This window comes from Schistocerca serialis, chromosome 4, assembly GCF_023864345.2.
Source record: "Schistocerca serialis cubense isolate TAMUIC-IGC-003099 chromosome 4, iqSchSeri2.2, whole genome shotgun sequence".
Classification (NCBI taxonomy): domain Eukaryota; kingdom Metazoa; phylum Arthropoda; class Insecta; order Orthoptera; family Acrididae; genus Schistocerca; species Schistocerca serialis.
Genome location: NC_064641.1, coordinates 544,656,516 through 544,674,676, shown reverse-complemented (window position 1 = coordinate 544,674,676; position 18,161 = coordinate 544,656,516). Strand labels below are relative to the sequence as shown.

The 18,161-nt window shown below is 40.1% G+C and overlaps 1 protein-coding gene across 1 annotated transcript in view; it reads left to right on the top strand.

Annotated features, from left to right (window-relative positions):
* LOC126474599 (regulating synaptic membrane exocytosis protein 1-like) overlaps positions 1 to 18,161 on the top strand; it is a 99,054-nt gene that overhangs the window by 70,475 nt on the left and 10,418 nt on the right. The window contains exon 9 of the mRNA XM_050102075.1: positions 16,185 to 16,281. Coding sequence (XP_049958032.1) covers positions 16,185 to 16,281 — 97 coding nt within the window. The remainder of the gene's footprint in view (positions 1 to 16,184; positions 16,282 to 18,161) is intronic.

Sequence of the window (18,161 nt, the reverse complement as noted above, 5' to 3'; positions counted from 1 at the left end):
TAGCTTACAATGTAAGACAAACTTAGACTCCTTAGCTCTTTCTTGACGATTTCTTCGTCATTTATCTTTTAAAACAGTGCTTCTTAAAATCAGTAACGTCTTTCTTTGAGTCTTTGATATGGTCTTGCTCATATGGAACAAAATTTCATATGCTTTTGTACCTTCAGAGATGCTCCCTAATTTTCATCAGTGTTTTCATTATTTAAATATGTATTATAACTTTGGCAATGAACTGTCATTATTTAATTCAGTTAAAAACAATGTTACTTGATACGTTATCTACGTTGATTTCTAAATATGAGTACTGCTTACGATAGCACTTTTGGTTTGCTTTGAAAAGAACCTTTACAAGCATTTCTGGTTGCTCTTTTGCTTTGGATCAGTGACAGCTCTTCTGTTCAGTACGGTGCAGACGTAAAGCGGTCCGGAGCTTGAGGTCCGCTGTCCACGCAACAGCATCTTGCAAGTTGAGTCGTACGCATCACATTAGGCGATTTGTCAAGATAATTGAACGCTAATAACTAGTATTTTCAATAATACACAGACAATACAGATAATTTAGTACAGTTGAAATACTGGGAGTGACTAGGTGCTTATTTAATGGGGTATGCCAATACTCAGATGCATACAACCCTCAACAAAATACCGAAGGTATTTTCCTACAATTAAAAATAAATTTTATTAGCATGTATGACAGAATGATCCAGGTGCTGAGAATTATTTATCTTCGAATATGAACCTTTGCGGGTAAAATTTTCTTCCTCTGTTTCTCTAAGATATCACCGTTATGGAACCTTAACAGCTTGGGCGCAGATTTTTGTTGCGTTAAACTTTTCAGAAAGCTACTGCTGAAATTTATATGCACCCACGCTTGTGTCTTGATTGAAAAATCACCGGTTTTATAGTAGATTAACTCAGCTGCAAGAATATGTAAGCTTCACTATTGTATTCTGTTGCACTGTTGTGAGAGTTGGCACAAAAGATGCATGTCGGCACTGCATTTACACATATGCGAAGGTAAGCATCGAATACGTAGTACTTTTGTATCGCTACAACGACTGATGTTTCTTCACACACGAACACGGTGTGTTGCCTCTTGAACGTAGTTTAATTTGTATTCTAGACCAGTTTCTGCTATGAACTGCATCGGAGCTCACACGCATCAGAACACGAAGCAGACATTCTGTGATGAACAATTGCATTGGCATGGCTTGTCGCGAAAGCAACTTTTGTACACGATTTCATTGTATGGTACAACATACCACTTCCGTCTCCAGTATCAATGTTACCCAATAAAAGCGGCAGTAATTTTGAAAAAGCACCACTATCTCACAATCAATTCGCGAAAGCAGTTGTCAAATCTAAATTCTCAAGATATTTTTCATAGGAGTCAGTGTTTATAGCGTATGTTGCGTTCCTCAAAGTGGTTGTCATAGACGTGGACGCACCAATATAATTTTTAAGTAGTAAACATATTTAACAAAAAATAACTAACATTCCGATGAAATAATAGTGATCCTTTCTTTAAAAGCTTACTTCAGATTTCTGTAACTCTGCATGATATCTTCCCACTTGCAGCCTGCATTCTGTCATACACTCTCTCTGTAAATCTTTCTTCAAATCATCTTCCTTGTATTCTTTACAAAAGTAGATGCAAGAAATGAAAGGCTGTATTCTACAAATCATTCATTTAGCTTATTATCTTGTGCTCGCGTTACTAAATTCTACAATAATTAACCTGCTGAACATCAGCCGAAAGCAGGAAATTTCGAAATAAGGATAGTACTGTAGACACATAATATGTGGTTTCAACGAATGATTTTCAGTCTTGTATTGCGAATAACTTCCATTCCTATAACATGAACATTGTTTGGTAGATTATATCTTATTGATTTTTTTTCCTTTTCTTGTATTGTATTGTAGAAACTGGCCGTGCTGAACTGTACTGCGTCTACAGCTCTAGTGTATGCAATTTTGTTTTGCAAGGAAATTATGGCAGAAGATATGCTCTGAATTTAAATTTGTCTATAAAAATTAGCGTATGCATATCTTTCTTTTGCAAGACGAATAACTGCAAGATATTTTAATTGTATTTTTCACATTTCTTTTTTCTCTTCACTTGCCTTCTTGTAATATAATTATTTTTCTTCTTTCCTACACCTTCTGTATCAACAGCGGACAAAGTGTAGCACGTTACCATGGTAAGCTCTTTCTCTCTCTCTGTGTAAGACTTTCCTTACTGTATCTTTCCCATCTGCTTTTCTGTCTGTCTTTCTGTGTGTGCCTGTCTGCCTTCTCTCCTTCTGTCTGTCTCCCTGTTTCCTTAAATATGTCCTTCCTTCTTGGCCTCTGTTTGTGCTCGGTCACCCGCCCTTCCCGTTATCAACTGCGTAGCCAGCATGTACGCCCAACTTTTAATTGGTTAGCAGCGCAACAACTAAGATGAGTGCCCGCCATAAAACTCTGGTAAAGACCGTCTTGCGAATTTTTAGCTCAATTAATTTTTACCTGAATTAATTAAAGCGCTCTTCACACAAAGCATTCTGAATTACTTTATCATCATTCTTCCTTAAAAATCGGGTAAATTAAGTGTAAGAATGTAATATTTGAGGTAAAATATTTAAATTTAATTCCTATTTTGGTCTGTCTGTAGTCTTTATTTTCGAATAGATCGGACTTTGTGGTGGTATATTTGTCCCAGGCATATAACTGTTTTCCAAATAAGAGTTGGGTTTGCATTTTCGTTTTTTTAAGTTTTGTACATAATTCATTAAATATAATATAAATCATTCTATGTATAATTACTTTTATAAATAATTTCTGCATGATTTTCTTGACTTTTTACAGTAAACATAAAGCATTCATAAGAAATGGATATCAGTTTTGAAAATACCTCCATCAATTTCAAGAAAGCTGTTCCTGTCTCTTTTCATTAAAATGTCTTGTTACGTCAATAGAGCTAGCTGATAATTGAAAACGAATAATTCATATCTAAATGCTTGAAACGAATCCCAACCATTCTGAAACCAACATTTGCATTAGAGATAATACGTGACAATTCTATGAGATATTGGATTTACAAATGATGCAAAGTACATGTTCTAGAATCGATTTCTTCTTGGGAGGTTAGTAAGCTCCGGGAATGTAAATTCGTATATGAGTCTCAGCAATTTGTACACTTCAACAGTGAAGCATCAGATCAAATGGTTTATCTGCTTGCAACTATCATTATGGCATGAATCTGTAACTATAGCGTGAATCATTATACAGCTCAGCTCGTGCTAAACGTGAGCCTGATCAACAGTGTCGTGGTAAGTCTGTGTCATTGTCTGTTCAATTATAAACATTTAATTTTAAGTCATTAAGAATGTGTCATGCTTCTAGTACTTTAATCGAACGTTGATACTAGAAAAACTGATTACTCAAATGAATGACTCTCACTGCCAAGCCTAAGGATGTGTTTTGCCATAAGCGCTCCCAAAATTTCATTTGCACCGATGATAATTAATGAATAAAACGAGTGTACACTGGATTCTCACTGCTAAAACTGTGTTTCAGTTTGTCTAAAAAAGGCAGAACTGTCACTTGGAACCTACTCAATAATTAATCGAGGTATAACTCAGTAACTGGCTACATATTTTCGTGACAAATGACGACGAAATCTCCTGGCTGTTCTTTACAAGGTACCGCGCAAGCGCAAGTTGACCTTTTCTGTCAAATCAGCATTCGCTTTTGACATGAATCTCACAAAGTAAGTGGATCCTCTAGTGTAACATACTTGTAATGGCACTAAATTATGTAGAAAGATTCTGATGGAAAGTTGATTGTAGTAGGGTCCGTCGCCGAGGATATAATTTATATAACATGGACCATACTTAATAAAATACAAAGACATAAGGCCAGTTCTGCACTTGATTCCTCCTTCATGTCCTCCATTTCAAAAATTAAGGATAATCTCTTATAGTTTGAGACCAAACACGATAGGCCTGTGAAGCTTGTGTTGATTATAACCTAACTACGATTATACTACTTGGCACTAAAAGTTCTCGGGTCTTCCTTGTTTTCTGTCGAAATAACAGCGCATATTTAACGTAAAGAACAACAACACAAAAACAGCACAATGAAGACTTAATAGGCGCAACCCGGGTACGGTGTAGGACATGGCCGTCAGTAAAAGAATCATACATCAATTGTAATCTTCAGAATGGGCTGAGACTTTGTCGTAAAGAAATATAAGAGACACACTACCGCGGCTAGTAACTTTCACAAGACGGTCTAAGATTAATCCAAACTTAGACCAACAACGAAGCACGGATACATGAACAATGGACAGTAAGATTAAGCAAGAGACATAGATTTCATGATGTGATGATGGTTATGACGTTGGTCAGTCGTGGCTGGCGTTGACAGTGGAGTCTGTCATTCACCGAACACAGTGTGGTAATACACAGCAGGACAAGTCAACGCTGTCGGAATCGTCGTTGTGTTGGTCGTGTTGAGTTATACCACACAGTTTTGTTAACATTTATTATTTTGAGAACAGATAGAGAAGAGTGAAGATGGAATCGTAGTAAATGGAGACAAACCTTCAAAGTGAGAATAGAAGGACTGACATAGTGAACAGGAAGTTTTGCAGAGAAATTTCACAACGATACTGTACGCCATTTTCTACAATGCTGTCCGACAAAAATTTCGTTCTGAGGCTGCTAGTAAACAATTTTATCTTAACGTAAGGAATTAGATACTTGCATATATTACTGTAATAATTGTCCACCTCCGCAGCTGAGTCGCTTTTTTCATTTTCTTTACGTAGACGGCAAGGTATCTCAGTGTGTCAGTGTGTTCGGTCAGAGAGTTAGCTGCCCTCTGTAATTAAAAGACCTGAGTGAATGGACCAAGTATGAACGTGAACGGGCGCCATTGGACGTCCATTCCGACCATACGCAACGAACAATTACAAACAAAATGAGATGAAAAAAATTGGTTAGTGAGGCTGACTGCATTGCAGGAGACCCGGATTCGATTCCAGCTCCTGCTAAGCATTTTCCCTTGGTTGCAGGACTGGTAAGGGTGCACTCATCTTCTTGAGGCCAACTACGCAACTACTCGAGCAGTTAGCAGCAGTTCCAAGTTCAAGGAATGTAATGTACAGATGCTCCTGCGTACTGCATCTGATGAAGCCATTGGCAGATGATGACATGGCGGTAGTAGGGCCCCATTGGCGCGTCTAGGGAACTCTTTTTCTTTTTATTTATTTAGTGGTTAGACAGATAAATCCACTCCAGTTCGTCGCGAACGGAAAATACTCCATCCACGATGAACTAAGGTATCTGTATCTTAGTCCAACAAAACTGGACCCTCCACCACGGTATTTAAGACTTCAGTGCTCGAAAGTATGTAGATACCAACACTAAGAGGTCATCCTTAACAAAAAACATAAAGCTAGGCCGTGAGGAAACAGGCAAGTGTAGGGAGATTCAGATAATCTGTTAACCTCACAGTATTTCCTGAACGGTTTATAATATTCCAGAGGCACGCGCCATTTCTCTGTAGCTGACATGTGTGTTCTGACCAACAGGTACCATAACATCTTTTTCGTTCGGTCTGCTCATTGAAGACTTGTTCCTATTTTCTTCGTAGTACTCCATTGCCCATCCAAAAGTAATTTCTTGCACCGTCGTTGCACTTCCATTCTTGTTTGGAATCGACGTTGCACGCACAACTCAACAGTTCTCTTCGCTTTTCTTCTGTCCTTCTGTATTCTTCGTATCTGAAGTAGCGTATGTAGGCTGTCTTGGTTTATGGAAGACATTAATTTGTTCAGACCAATCAGCGATCAACACAAGTGGACGAACAAACAGAATTAAAGTTACATTTCTTCTACGGCAGAAACTGAGAAAGAAGGAGTTGCCACATTCATCAGGAAATGTCATAAATTTAAGAACATAGACATTCATAAATTTTGCCTAGAACAGCATACGGAAGCATGTGCAACAGAAGCAGAATTTTTCAAAAAGTCCTTCATAATATTGAGTGTATATCGAGCACCTGCAGGTAACTTTAATCTGTTCGTAAACCACCTTTAAGCTGTACTAGCCCATTTAACAACCAAAAACAAAGAAAGAGTGGTTGCTGGTGATTTCAATGTAGATTTCCTTAAAGACTCTCTCAATAAGATCTTATTTGAGTTAGTAACACTATCATTCAACTTAATTCCCGCTGTGAAGTTCCCCACTAAAGTAACCAATTGCTCACAAACAGCCAATGATAATGTCTTAATGGAAAAGTCCAATGAACAAACTTATATTACAAAACCAATAGTCAATGGCCTCTCAGACAATGACATGCAGTTCCTTCTGTTAAACGTTAATAATGAACAGGATATAAAATCTGTTAAATCTGAGCTCAAGAGGGTAATCAATAAGCCAAAAATTGATTATTTTGGGACAGAGACATTCATTGGAACAATATTTATAGCGCTCATGGCATGAATGAAAAATATAACACTTTTGCTAATAAAGTGCTTACCTTATTTGAACATTGTTTCCCCCAAAACTAGCCAAGGTTAGAGCAAATTCTACAAAGAAGCCATGGGTTACTCAAGGAATAGGGGTATCTTGTAAAACAAAAAGGAAACTGTATCTTCAATCAGAACCAGTTCTGATGTTGATGCTATAGCACATTACAAGAAATACGGCAAAATATTAAAGATTGTAATATGGACAGCAAAGCATATATATTACAAGGAAAAGGTAGTCATATCAGATAACAAAATAAAGACAATATGGGATATTGTGAAGGAGGAGACTGGTAGAACCAGGCATGAAGAGGGTCAAATAGATTAAGAGTAAATGATACATTGGTGACAAATATGTGTAGTGTTGCAGAACTTTTTTAACAAACATTTTATAACTGTTACTGAAAAGATGGGGTTGTCAGGTTCTGTAGATGATGCTATGGAATACCGCAGACCAGACATTTCAAGTAACTTCCATAATATGAATTTGACCATCACTACCCCAGCAGAAATAATTTCCATCTTAATGTCTTTAAAATCAAAAATATCTAGTTGGTGTGATGAATATCAACAAAGTTAATTAAAGAATGTGATTCTGAGGGAAGTAACATATTAAGCTATCTATGTAACAAGTCGTTTATCAGTGGAATATTTCCTGAATAGTTGAAATATGTTGAAGTTAAGCCACTGTTTAAGAAGGGAGATAAAGAAATGCCATCAAATTTCCGTCCAATTTCACTTTTGCCAGCATTCTCAAAAATTTTAGAAAAAGTAATGTACAATCGGCTTTATAACCATCTTATTTCAGATAACATACTGTCAAAGTCACAGTTCGGATTTCTAAAGGGTTCTGATATTGAGAAGGCTATCTACACTTACAGTGAAAATGTGCTTAATTCATTAGACAAAAAATTACAGGCAACTGGTATATTCTGTGATCTGTCAAAGGCATTTGAATGTGTAAATCACAATATTCTTTTAAGTAAATTAGAATATTATGGTGTAACAGGAAATGCTGCAAAATGCTCCAAATCTTATATCTATGATAGGAAACAAAGGGTGTTGTTAGGAAAGAGACATTTATTAAGCTACCAGGCATAATCCAAATGGGAACTAATAAATTACATGTGGGGTCCAACATGGTTCCATTTTAGGGCTCTTACTTTTTCTTGTGTATATCAATGACCTTTCATCAGTAACATTACCAGATGCCAAGTTCGTCTTGTTTGCCGATGATACAAACATTGCAATAAATAGCAAATCAAGTGTAGTCTTAGAAAGATCGGCTAATAAAATATTTGTGGACATTAATCACTAGTTCCTAGCCAATTCTTTGTCACTAAACTTTGAAAAAACACACTACATGCAGTTCAGAACTTGTAAGGGGTGTCCCACAAGTGTATGCCTAACATACAATAACAAGCAGAAAGAAGAAGTGCACAGTGTGAATTTCTTGGTATTACAGCTTGATAATAAATTCAACTGGGAGGAGCACACCACAGAACTGCTGAAGAGTCTTAACTGATCTCTATTTGCAATGCGAATTATGTCAGACATAGGGGATATAAAAATGACAAAGCTGGCATACTATGCTTACTTTCATTCCATAATGTCATATGGGATTACTTTTTGGGATAATTCATGAAGCCAAGATACAGTTTTCTGGGCGCAAAAACGTGCAGTAAGAGTTATATGTGGTGTGAACATCCTGCAGAAGCCTGTTTAGGGAACTAGGGATACCAACTACTGCTTCCAAACATATTTATTCCTTAATGAAATTTGTCATTAAAAATATATCACTTTTTCAAACCAACAGCTCAATTCATGGAATCAATACTAAAAATAAGAATAATCTTCACAAGGATTTAAAATCACTTACTCTTGTACAAAAGGTGTGCATTATTCAGAAACACACATTTTCAATAACTTGCCAGCAGCCATAAAAAGCTTAACAACCTATGAAATTCACTTTAAGACAAGCCTTCGGTACAATTTCCGTGCAGTAATGTGTACATTGCAAATAAGTGTGTGTGTGTGTGTGTGTGTGTGTGTGTAAGTACAATCTAACTTCCGCACCATTTCAGTGCAGTAAAGTGTTCATTGTAAATAAGTATTATAGTAGTAATATTCCATGTTTATTACCTTATAAATAAAAAAACTTTTTTCATATTAAATTCAGTGCATTAGTGTTTGTTCAAATGGTTCAAATGGCTCTGATCACTATGGGACTTAACTGCTGAGGGCATCAGTCCCCTAGAACTTAGAACTACTTAAACCTAACTAACCTAAGGACATCACACACATCCAAGCCCGAGGCAGGATTCGAACCTGCGACCGTAGCAGTCGCGCGGTTCCAGACTGCAGCGCCTAGAACCGCTCGGCCGCTTGGGGCCGGCTATTAGTGTTTGTAAAATGATTCTTTCATAAAGTGTTCATTAAAAAAAGTGACGCTCATTCCACTTGGGACCTGTGGAAGGTACATTAGCTTATTTGTTTCAGTTGTAGATATTTGTCATATGTTATTGTTTTTCTGACATGTTCTACGTCCTGGAGGACCTCCTCACTACGGATCAATTGGAATGAAAGTGAATCTAATCTAATCTAATCTACGGCGCTTTTATACCGGTATCGCGGTGGTGCAGCGCTCTTTTTGCTCCTTTACCGAAGTGATATAGTTTCATAATTGGATATGAAATCACGAACTTGAGCACAAAGTAACAATCGGTTTCGTGTTCAAAACACATAAACTCTGCATTCTGAAAATTGTTATTATTTCGAAACTAGTACTTAGAATTAAGATATTAGCAACAGAAATTACTGCAGTTCCACTTGAAAAAGTTGATATCGACATCTCCGTAATTATTACAGCTATGAACTGAGACTATACGTCGTTTAGTGAGAGCTTTCTCACGATTCATCTAACCAGAATATAACTTTTTTGAGTGACTCTGTATGAAGTTTAGTAAATAATTTGATTATTGCTTGCAGAAGTGCAGATTTTTAACATATATTAGAAATTAGAGGCTTCCAGAATTATATGAGTCTACAAAAGTAAAGGCTAAACATTAGCAGAGGAAATTTGGCTGCCGCACTGGTATTATTCTTCTGACGGCGTTAATAGACAAAGTGTAATTATTCGGATTTATCCACCTCATTAACTCAGCCATTTTAATTCTGAGCTTTGGAATTTTTATGGTGACGAGAAATGAATGGGAAACAAAATAAAAACGCACAGCTTTCCGCAGAGTCATACAAGATAATGCGATTCGTGACCATTAGGCAAACTAACTTTAATTGGTATACAGAGTTCGGATTATTGAATACTTTCTGATCTATCGAAATAAAGGTTTTGTTGTTTTATTATTTTTTCATATATTTTTCGTCCTACCCCTTTTTATTTCGTTGTGTTTCGGTAGAATGAATGCTGGTGTTTTATGTGGGTACACCGGACACACCAAGAACAGAGGACTCTTTGTTGCCACAATCGTTTCTATATTAATGCAATTCGTTGGTTAACCTGCACGATTGTTCTATATACAATGCGTGAAAATTCTGTGCATGTTTCATTTAGTTAAAATCTGTTAAGCAACTGACAGAGTTTTCTACAAACCTAATGATAAAAAAGTGGCCTTTTTATTCTTGTATACAACTTACTTATCTACTGTTACTATTTTAGAAATTCACTAGAGCTTCGTTATGACAACAGATTATTACATCGCGGTGAAGATCTTCACGGTTAATGAAGTATATTAATTATTATGACAATCCACAAGTCAGACATAGGGCCATAGTGTAAATCTCCGATGAATAATGATGAAGTTTATGACAACACAGTTGGTGCCAATCAGATATTCGCTGTCAGAAGTCAGGAAGTCTGTGGCGCTACCAGATGAAGGAAACTATACTTTCATACTCTGTCGCAAAGAGCGAGACATGAGCTCTGTAAAACAGTTGGCTGGACTCACTATTTGTTGGAAATGAGTTCTGGGAGTATAGTATTTCATGTTGAAACTACCTCTGTGATGTTAACACAATATTTCATGTATGTTAAAGATCAATTCAAGAGGACTCCAAATACCTTAGAGCAGTATCGTGTCCCATACTGCACAGTGGATTTAAATCTCATACAATCACTGCTAATCTCGTCAATTGACGGGACGTGAAAATTTCGAAGATTGCCAGTCCTGACAAGTGACGATGTACAGTTTCTCCCAGTTTGAATATGAAGCGATGTACATTGACGGACTCGATCCGTCTTCACTGTTTAGCGAGAGGAATGCAGTTTCTAAAATGGGCCGTTTGAGGCGTGAAGTTAAACTGCTGGAGGGCGGCAGCTGTTCGTTCTGACCGTATAGAAACGAAGGACACGGTTTCGCGATGTCTTACGGTCGACGAAATGTTGCGTGAATTGGAGCAACAATTTGTTGAAAATGGTAGTGAGGATGACGACATCGACGATTCACATGATGATTCTAACTCTGTGCAGGAAAAAGTGTGTCAAACTTCAAGTGAGTATTTCTCGTTTTGACCGCGTAAAACGTTAGTTTAAACATTGCGTTCTTTTCTGATGTTCCCTCATTTTCTGAACCATGAAACATACTTTTTAGTTGCTGTAGGCCAACACGAAAGGCTGCAAGAAAATACACTGCATAGCAGTGCAGTGAGTGAGAAATAGCCATGTACAAGAAACCTTGCTGGAAAAAATTGTCCTATGTGAAAGGAACGTTTAACAATTTATAAGCGTAATCCAGAAGAAGCACAGCAAGTTTCAGGCTTTCATAAAAGGTTATTATCGTAGTTAGATGTTGGCTTGTGTTCTTAATAAAAAAATATTGAAAAATGATAAAAATGTTCGGGATTCTAAGAAACGGCAAGGCTTACTTAGCCGGCAGTAAAAGTGTTAATCAATTAAAAATCTGCTTACGCAGATAACACAACAAAACTTCGCCATCGAGTTACAGTGTCACAACTTCGGAGTAGCTGAGGACAGTAGTAATGAAACAGAAGAGTCGCACAAAGTGTTCTGAATGGTGCTGACTTTTAACGATCAATACTTGGGGACCAGCGGCCAATTTATTGCGCCCGTGCTACATTGCTTGTCCATTGGGGGCCCATAATGTATTAATTTATGTAGGTTACCCATTAATAATAAGATCGGTACATACACTACTGGCCATTAAAATTGCTACACCACGAAGATGAAGTGCTACTGACGCGAAATTTAACCGACAGGAAGAAGATGCTGTGATATGCAAATGATTAGCTTTTCAGAGCATTCACACAAGGTTGGTGCCGGTGGCGACACATACAACGTGCTGACATGAGGAAAGTTTCCAACCGATTTCTCATACACAAACAGCAGTTGACCGGCGTTGCTTGGTGAAACATTGTTGTGATGCCTCGTGTAAGGAGGAGAAATGCGTACCATCACGTTTCCGACTTTGATAAAAGTCGGATTGTAGCCTATCGCGACATTGCTGCTCGCGTTGGTCGAGATCCAATGACTGTTAGCAGAATATGGAATCGATGGGTTCAGGAGGGTAACACGGAACGCCGTGCTGGATCCCAACGGCCTCGTATCACTAGTAGTCGAGATGACAGGCATCTTATTCGCATGGCTGTAACGGATCATGCAGCCACGTCTCGATCCCTTAGTCAACAGATGGGGACGTATGCGAGACAACAACCATCTGCACGAACAGTTCGACGACGTCTGCAGTAGCATGGACTGTCAGCTCGGAGACCATGGCTGCGGTTACCTTTGACGCTGCATCACAGACAGGAGCACCTGCGATGGTGTACTCAATGACGAACCTGGGTGCACGAATGGCAAAACGTCATTTTTTCAGATGAATCCATGTTCTGTTTACAGCAACATGATGGTCGCATCCGTGTTTGGCGACATCGCGGTGAACGCACATTGGAAGCGTGTATTCGTCATCGCCATACTTGCGTATCACCCGGCGTGATGGTATGACGTGCCATTGGTTACACGTCTCGGTCATCTCTTGTTCCCATTGACGGCACTTTGAACAGTGGTCGTTACATTTCAGATGTGTTACGACCCGCGGCTCTACCCTTCATTCGATCCCTGCGAAACCCTACATTTCAGCAGGATAATGCACGACCGCATGTTGCAGGTCCTGTACGGGCCTTTCTGGATACATAAAATGTTCGACTGCTGCCTCGCCAACACATTCTCCAGATCTTGCACCAATTGAAATCGTCTGGTCAATGGTGGTCGATCAACTGGCTCGTCACAATACGCCAGTTACTACTCTTGATGAACTGTGGTATCGTGTTGAAGCTGCATGGGCAGCTGTACCTGTACACGCCATCTGAGCTCTGTTTGACTCAATGCCTAGGCGTATCAAGGCAATTATTTCTCAGGATCTATGCACCCAAATTGCGTGAAAATGTAATCACATGTCAGTTCTAGTATAACATATTCGTCCAATGAATACTCGTTTATTATGTGCATTTCTTCTTGGTGTAGCAATTTCAATGGCCAGTAGTGTATGGGACGCGAGGTGCCGCCTCCCCATATCAGAACTAGCTGTTTAGAAAAAATGTTTGACGACCACTGGCCTAGAGTAAAGCTCTAATTAGCCTCTCTCTCACAACACATGCTCAAAGATTTTGCCGCGCGGGGCAGCCGCGCGATCTTGGGGGCGCCTTGCCTCAGTTCGCGCAGCTCCCCTCGTCAGAGGTTCGAGTCCTCCCTCGGCCATGGGTGTGTCTTTTGTCTTTGGATTAAGTTGGATTAAGCAGTGTGTAAGCTTAGGGACCAAAGGCCACAGCAGTTTGGTCCCAAAAGACCTTACCACAAATTTGCAATTTCCTCAAAGGTTTCAAGTACAGAATACTGCTTAAGATGGAAATTCTAATAAACATTTATACGTTGCCATTGTTATAACATAACTTTTACTTAAATCACTTTCAGTAGACAATAATAAAAAAAAGTCAGTCGTGCAAGCCGAGAGCCAGTCTGTTTACCTGTCTGTAGGCCATCGCCTGGGGATAGCTGGCTGAATAGAATGGGGCCATCCTCGAGGGACTGCAACTAGTAAAAATCCCAGCACCTACCCCGCTTTCAATCTGTGATCTCCAGGAACGGAGTCTAGTGCTCTACCCGCTAGGCCATCATGGCCACGCATTGTAAAATAGCATACCGAAGTATCTCAGTATTAGTTCTTAAGTTTTCGTGAAATAGTCGGGACGAGATGTTTAGAAATAGAGACTCAATGTTATTCTTAGCGCATTCGATAAAATAATTTTATGCTTACTGGCATTCAGATCAAATTTTAGTTGCTGAACACAAAATTAACTGACGCGTCTATTAGATATAAATATGATTTTCAACAACGGAAATATAAGGGTGTAACTAAATGATACCGATAAAATTGACAGTGTAGTAGAATGTGTCGTGGGCAACAAATTGAGGGTAGGAATCTATATTTGGAAATGTCATCCAATGAAGCTGCAGAGCACAAAGTTACAGGAATCAACACCTACCGCAAGCCCACACCACTTCTGTAAAGCAAACCTGCGTTTGTACACTGAAGTGACTGCACTTCGCAGTCGCCTCTGTGATGTGACCAGCATGGACGGGTTCGCTCTGAATTATGTCAAGCTCATTGGGAGAAGTTTCGTTTGTGGTACGCAAACGTATAAACGTTGTCTGCCAAGGTGGTGGACCAGCGGAAGACACTGATCTATTCAATTTCGATGATCTGTACCTTCGTCGGATGACTTTTTTCGGACATGGTTTTTCCTTTTAACTTTTTTTGCAAGACACTCCATACAACACCTCGAAGTTGCCAGTATCCTTTCGTTATATCCTGCATATGCCGGATGTCTCCAGCGACGCCCACTGGATACGCAATCTGCCGTTGTATTTGTCGCCACAGCCGGCCGGTGTGGCCGAGTGGTTCTAGGCGCTTCAGTCTGAAACCGCGCGACCGCTACGGTCGCAGATTCGAATCCTGCCTCGGACTTGGAGTGTGTGATGTCCTTAGGTTAGTTACGTTTAAATAGTTCTAAGTGACTGATGACTTCAGCTGTTAAGTCCCATAGTGCTCAGAGCCATTTGAACCATTTGTCGCCACAAACAATATGATTTCTAAAATGAAATGTTATGTACGAAATCAACAGAATAATACTGAATTAGACTAGTGCAATGTTGGATTTCATGGTATCTATTAACAAGGAGGTCAAAACACAGCTACAGTAATGTACAATTTCAGCAGCGACTGAGTAGCATTGCCGTCGAGATGGGACAAGTCAGGTGTGGCTCAAATGGCTCTGAGCACTATGGGACTTAACATCTGAGGTCATCAGTCCCCTAGAACTTAGAACTACTGAACCCTAACACATCCATGCCCGAGGCAGGATTCGAACCTGCGACCGTCGCGGTTACGTGGTTCCAGACTGTAGCGCCTAGAACCGCTCGGCCACTGCGGCCGGCCCAGGTGTGGTCAAGGCATTTTTGCAGATCAGATCCAATGTGATAACTTCAGTGGGTTTGTTTCAGTACTGTTTTTTATGGTTGGTATCGATCGGTTGATAATAACTTCACTATCGAAATATCGGTAAAACTTTGAGTGCATGTCTTTCTTTCCCAATATCATTACCTATTACGAGCACAACTCGAGCAGCCATTTTAGACGGTTTGCAGATGATGCTGTCGTTTGCCATCTATCAATACCATCAGAAAATCATAACTAATTACAAACTGATTTACACAAAATATTTGCATAGTGCGAATCGTGTCGATTGATTGACCCTGAATACCAAAAGTGTGAGGTCCTCCACATAAGTACTAAAAAATCCGTGAAATATGATTACACTATAAATCACACATATTTATATCAGGTATATATAGTTAAGATCAACTTAAATTGTTATCATAATACAGAAAATGTTTCACGAAAAGTGGACAAAAGACTGCATTTTACATGCGGAACGTTTACAAGACGCAACAAATCTGCTAAAAAGACATTCTGCACTACACTTGTCCATCCTCCGCTAGAGAGTTGCCACGTAGTATGAGATCCTTACTAGATAGGATTGACGGGGGGCACCAGATAATTTCAGATGAAGGCAGTTCGTTTTGTGTTATCGTGAAGTAGGGGAGAGATTGTCACGGATATCAGAAGCAATATGAGATGAAAATCGTTAAAGCAGAGGCACTTTTTGCTTCAGTGAGATCTTTTCAGGAAATTTAAAGCACCAACTTTCTGTTCTTAGTGCCGAAATATTATGATTACTCCCACGCACACATGGGGAATGATGGTCGTAATAAAATAAAAGAACTCGGAGCTCGCAAGGAAATATTTAGGTCTTCAGTTTTCCCACGTGCTATTTGAGACTGTTGTACATAAATAGTCCAAAAGTAGTTGTATGAACCGAGAGCGAAACACTTAACTGTGATGTTTCCAGAAAGAAATTTTCACTTTGCAGCGGACTCTCGGCCCGACTTACAGTTCTGACCCGCCAGGAAGTTTCATTTACATGTGAACTGCAGTGGATGTAGACTTAAGTCTCCTTCCGATTTGAGTTAAGGACGGATGATGATCCACCAGACTTAGGCTTGGCAGTGCTGAGAGTATGTTGCCCGCAGTGTGACGTGGACACCTTGCAGACGTTGGTGTGTGTGCCGTTGTAGGGGGCAGCAGGCGGGAGTCGATGGTGGTGGGCGAGCTGCCGGCGCAGCTGCCCCAGGCGTCCGCGGGCAGCCCCTCGGACGAGGAGGACCGCTGGGGGTAAGTCGCTGCTGCTTCGTCTCCGCCCAGCTGCTGGGTTTGCACAACAGCTCGGCACGTTCAGGAGCAAGCGTGTCAGTGTGTGCCCACACGCCCTTCTATATAAATATATTATATATATATATATATATATATATATATATATATATATATATATATGTATGTATGTATGTGTGTGTGTGTGTGTGTGTAGCGCTTCCTTTGCATCTCAACAATACAAGTAGGAGTCATAAAGTTTTAATTGTAATATCGAAAAAATAAAGTTGCATAATTTTTTTTTTTGTTTGCTTGCAGGTACACATTTGCAGTCTTGGTATTATTCGAGAAACTTAGCCTTAGATCCAATAGTACCAGGAACTGACACGCTCACGTGACTAGGTAGAGTCACGTTACAGTTCAGAGTAGTGCCAGCTCGCAGTTTATGCCACGTAAAGTGACTGCAGAGATAAGGGCTCCGCAGGCAACCACGATGGCTCTTAACATCATACGAGTTACTGACAGCGCTAAGGAAATGGCGATGGAGAAGCAAAATGTTGTGCAAAGATGTACACAGCTCTGAACAGAGTGGGATTCAAGTACGTACGCCAGAGAAGAAGGCACAAATGGCACACAACAAATATCCTGTCGACGATACGAATAAATTTGTTATTAGACAGCAATTTCTGCAATATTATGAAAAATACAAATAAATACCTACTAAAGAGGGCTGGAGGTGTGGCCTTCTGCTCTCCTAGCACTGTCAACCGTGAAACAAGATAAGCCTGTATCCATGAATAATAAATGTACATTCTGATAAAAATGTCTTACTAGCGTCTCCGGGCTTTCGACAGATCGTCACTGCCGCTCAGGACTGCCAGGATTGCTTGAAGCTGAGCCGCAATAAGGATCTGTCGAAATGCCAGAGAGGCTATTAAGAAATTTTTAACGGAATATTCATGTATTATTCTCGGATACACACTTACCTTGTTTCACGGCCGACAGAGCCAGGCGAGCAGAAGGACGATAGCTTCACTGGTATGTGCTGACCTCTGTGTGGCTCGCAGTCTTGGCTGCTGAGGTGACGGAGAGCACGACGCACTGGGCAGCTACGTCACAGGAGTTTGCTGACAGAACACACTGTGGACATTGGCTAGTGGCCAGCAGCTGGACTAACTGGTTACCATGGTGCTCTCGTTCACGCCGAAGATGGTGTCCCACGAAACGCAGCTGTGCACAAAGTGGCCATAGTCATCAACAGTTACGTCACGGCCTCTCAGCGAGAGAACACCCAGCGACGTCCGTGTTTGTTCATAGATACAGGCAGGTCGAAGGGCAGGCGGGGGGGGTTGGGGGGGGCAACTACTACACGTCCTGTGATGATGGTAGTTTGGCAACTCACCAAGTACCGTCAGTTAGGGCTCCACAGGACTAGTGGTAGGGTGAACCCAAGTCTTCTCGTCAGCAATCCTTGGCAACCAAGTCCTTCATGGCGGGCCGGCTGTTGCATGGTAACCGAAGACTTCTAGACAGACCGTGAATAAAGTGTCACAGGTTCCGCCTCAGGCTTGGTTAGCTGCAAACTGAGAATGAATTACATCCATGACAAGAATGGCAAGAGTGAATGAATGTGGCACAGTTTTCTAGACCTGCACTGCTCCACAGGGTCACAACTTTTCTCTTCAGGCTTTCAGATTAGCTATTTCTGCACAGTTATTAGATGAAAGTCACTCTTACATAGGACTTACGTGTTGTTACTTGTATACAACTTGCATGTTGTTACTTCACTGCGTGTGGTGATACAGTAACAATCATCGTGAGGTCACCCTGCCGCATCAACATCTCGGTCAGTCAGCTTAGATTGTTCGTATTCAATATCAGTGTTCTTTGTTATTGTCATTCTG